Source organism: Limulus polyphemus, unplaced genomic scaffold, assembly GCF_000517525.1.
Source record: "Limulus polyphemus unplaced genomic scaffold, Limulus_polyphemus-2.1.2 Scaffold276, whole genome shotgun sequence".
Classification (NCBI taxonomy): domain Eukaryota; kingdom Metazoa; phylum Arthropoda; class Merostomata; order Xiphosura; family Limulidae; genus Limulus; species Limulus polyphemus.
In genome coordinates, this window is record NW_013665886.1 from 301,097 (window position 1) to 304,789 (window position 3,693).

Consider the following 3,693-nt stretch of genomic DNA (forward strand, 5'->3'; position numbering starts at 1 on the left):
TTTTAGTGTGGATTAACAACGATTTACAGAGTTTATCTTCTCATTTCATAATTTAGCTATTTTCTTGTAAATATATAATTATTTTCCTTATGTTTAACTTCTATTGTCTTCACTTTTAAGATGATTGAATTTTAAAACGAAGCTTTCATAGAAGAACAGGCTCAAAGAATGTTGTAATTTCTACTTTTCTCGGGACACAAGATTAACAAATTAGCAAAGGTATCCAATACCAACTTCTAATTATACCTGATTGTAGTGCACAAACTGAGTTCAACATAATTTGTAAATACCACAAAATCCACGTGTTTAAAGGTTCACAATAATAACTTCACATTCCAGGATTGCCCATATGATATAAAACTAATTTACCATCCAAAGCACTGATACAAAGACACAACAGTGGTTTATTACCTATCCGTTTACCCACACCTTTAAAGGTGCACACTATTATTTAATTCTTGTGTATTTTTGTCGATAAATGAGTATTGAATAACAAGCCTTTTATAAGGCTGTCTTACCACAAGTTTCTCATTTCTTGTCGACGTTGCCTCATAATTTGTTTGTACTCAGAAATACGGAGTTTTTTTCCATCCACAATACACGTTCGTTTCGGACGTGGCCTGTAGCGATAGTTCGGGTGCTTTTCCATGTGCAGTTTACTGAGTCGAGATTGTTCCTCATAGTAAGGTTGTTTTTCAGTATTCGACATAGCCTTCCATCTAGCTCCTAAACAATAGAAAGAGTTATTATCAGTTTACATTTTTAGGGTTAAGATTTTTTACTTCTAATTGGTACTTATTTCAAAACAGATTCAAATACATATCCTTTTTTTAAGGAATCGGAGTTGAAGGTAGCGTTGACATAAAAGGACAAGTCTAATATTTTTGTCTTAGTAGCAATAATGTTATAATGTACATTAATTTATATTACGAGCAATAATCTCTACTGAAGTTGAGTCATGACAAATTAATCAAGCTGTAACCTTGTTATCGACTAGATCAAGCTGTGGCCCTGTTACCAAATTAGTCCAGGTGGGATCCTGTTATAAACTTAATCAAGCTGTGAGACTATTAGCAACTTAATCAAGATATGACCAAGTTACAAACTTTCAGCTTAATTATGTTGTTAACAATGTGACAGCTTGATTATGTTGTTAACAATGTGACAGCTTGATTATGTTGGTAACAGGGTCACAGTTTGATTATGTTGTTAACAATGTGACAGCTTGATTATGTTGTTAACAATGTGACAGCTTGATTATGTTGGTAACAGGGTCACAGTTTGATTTAGTTGGTAACAGTGTCACAGCTTCATTAAGTTGATAACAGGGCCACAGCTTGATCTCGTTGATAACAAGGTTACTGCTTGATTAAGTTGGTAACAGGGCCACTGCTTAATTAAGTTTGTAACTTCGTCACAGCTTGATTAAGTTGGTAACTGGGCCACAGCTTATATTGTCACAACATAAGCTGGTAACAGGGTCACATCTTGATTAAATTGGTAACAGGATGAAATCTTGCTTAAGTTGATAACAGGGTCTTGTTAAAAATTTAATACGGCTATGATCCTTTACCAAATTAATCAAGTTGTTGCCCTGTTACAAACTAAATTAAGCAATGGTCATGTTACCAAATTAATCAAGATGTGGCTCTGTTACCAATTTAATCAAGCTGGGTTATGTTACCAACTTAATTAATCTGTGACCCTGTTAGCAACTTGATCAAGCTGTGAACCTGTTACCAACTTAATCAAGCTGTGAACCTGTTACCAACTTAATCAAGCTGTGATCCTGTTAGCAACTTCAAGGTGTGACCCTTTTTTGTAGTTACTAACAATAAATCACATGAGCAGGTTTAAAGTCAGTCGACATAATCTGATGTCCAGAGTCAGTTTAGCTTTTGTGAAATCCTATATCTTTAGTACTTTACCGTGTAAGCTGAAACATATCCTCTGTATTTCCTTTGTCTTAACCTGTTAAATAACTGTTGTAACAATTAAACTGCCAAACTTGTAGACTTTATTTGTTTTGGTAAACTTTTTCAAGTTTCCCCACATTGATGAAACAATTTGTTATCAAAACATTTTACAGAAAAATACAGTCAAGTTAGAATATTGTAGCTGGAACTAGCAACAAATTGAAATAAAAGGTTTGCTCTTCTTTGGTATTAAATCTTTATATATTTGTATATACGAAATGTTTTCTTTAAATATCACTGTTTTTCTTTTGAATAGAATTTTCATAAACAAAAAACTTGAATTTAATGATTTTTTTTTACACACACACACATATATATGCATAAAAACTTCTGACTAACTGTCTATTAATGTTTGTCATACGTAACATATTGTCAGGTGTTTAAAAATAACAAAAAACCAGGCTAAAGTGTGATTCAGTCCACACCATGAAATGATATTGCAACATGGATACTTTATCTTTGTCTATCAGACAGACCACTATTTGGCTTTAGCTCTTCCACTTACTCCTAAACCATAAAATCATTCTGCATTTAAATTCAAATCGCAGTTATGCCCCCTAGTGGCTGTGGGATGCATTAGAAACTATGCAAGAAATTATTTTAATTCATATACATGCTACAGACGTCAAACTGGCTTCGTTCTCTAGTTCAACTCAATATCCACATGTGTAATTTTGTTGTTGTTACGACATTGTCAGTTTGTTTAAATTGTGTTATTTCTATAACAAAGAGAAAAATAAGGAAAAAAAAAACAAACAAACAAACAAAGAATGATAATTGTACTACATGATGCTAACAAGTCGCTTATCTTAATATGAAACAGACACGAAGTTTATGCTTATAATGTGAATGTCGAGATATGTTCAATGGCATAAGAATAGTCCAACAAACATTAGGAAAGGCTGTGGCAGTACTCCAGAGTTGTCCTCATAGAGTAACATGTGCTACTCCAAACTTTCTTCTAATAACCGTGTCTCCAGATATCTTGTACATAGAAACTAATAGCTTTGTTCATTTATTAGTCCTATTAGGTAAATCGTAATAATTGTTATCTATGTTAAATGTTTTTCATTTTTCAGATTTTTTTATTACACATTGTTTTACTTCGTTAAACTATTTCTTAAAAAAGATAAACTTTATTTTAATGTTGAGTAAAACACTGAGTTTGTCGAAATAAGCATTCTGACTTTGATACTGAAAGAGCAAGAAGACAAACGATAAAAACAACAATATTTTTACTATTCTTTGGGTGTTTATTTCTCTGAATCTATAACAGATGTAATATATTTTAAAAAGGTATATTATTTTAGAATTAATTAAAAATTATATTAGACCTGTGAATTGAGATCCGAACCTCAGTTATCAGGAGAAGCTACCGTAACAGATGCAGTATCTTAGACCATTGCGCCAGACATTCATTTCGGATCTTGTATTCGTCTCTAGACCGGCTCTTAAGTCATCAATTTTACCATTACAATTATCAAAAAATACTTATATAACATATTAATGTATATGTTACAGTTGTTAACAATCCCTCGTTAAGACTAATATCTACCAGTGGAATTTTCTCTCGTGCCTATCTTCCTGCCCCCCAGTGGCACAGCGGTATGTCTGCGGACTTACAACGCTAGAATCCGGGTTTCGATACCCGTGGTGGGCAGAGCACAAATAGCCCGTTGTGCTTAATTACAAACAAGCCTATCTTCCTTTGCTAAAC

General features: G+C 33.0%; 1 protein-coding gene across 1 annotated transcript in view; it reads right to left on the minus strand.

Moving 5' to 3' along the window:
- The window catches only part of LOC106456964 (transcription factor Sox-5-like), a 337,448-nt gene that overhangs the window by 6,232 nt on the left and 327,523 nt on the right, over nt 1-3,693 (minus strand). Inside the window, exon 13 of the mRNA XM_022382769.1 lies at nt 519-726. Within this exon, the coding sequence (XP_022238477.1) occupies nt 519-726 (208 nt within the window). The remainder of the gene's footprint in view (nt 1-518; nt 727-3,693) is intronic.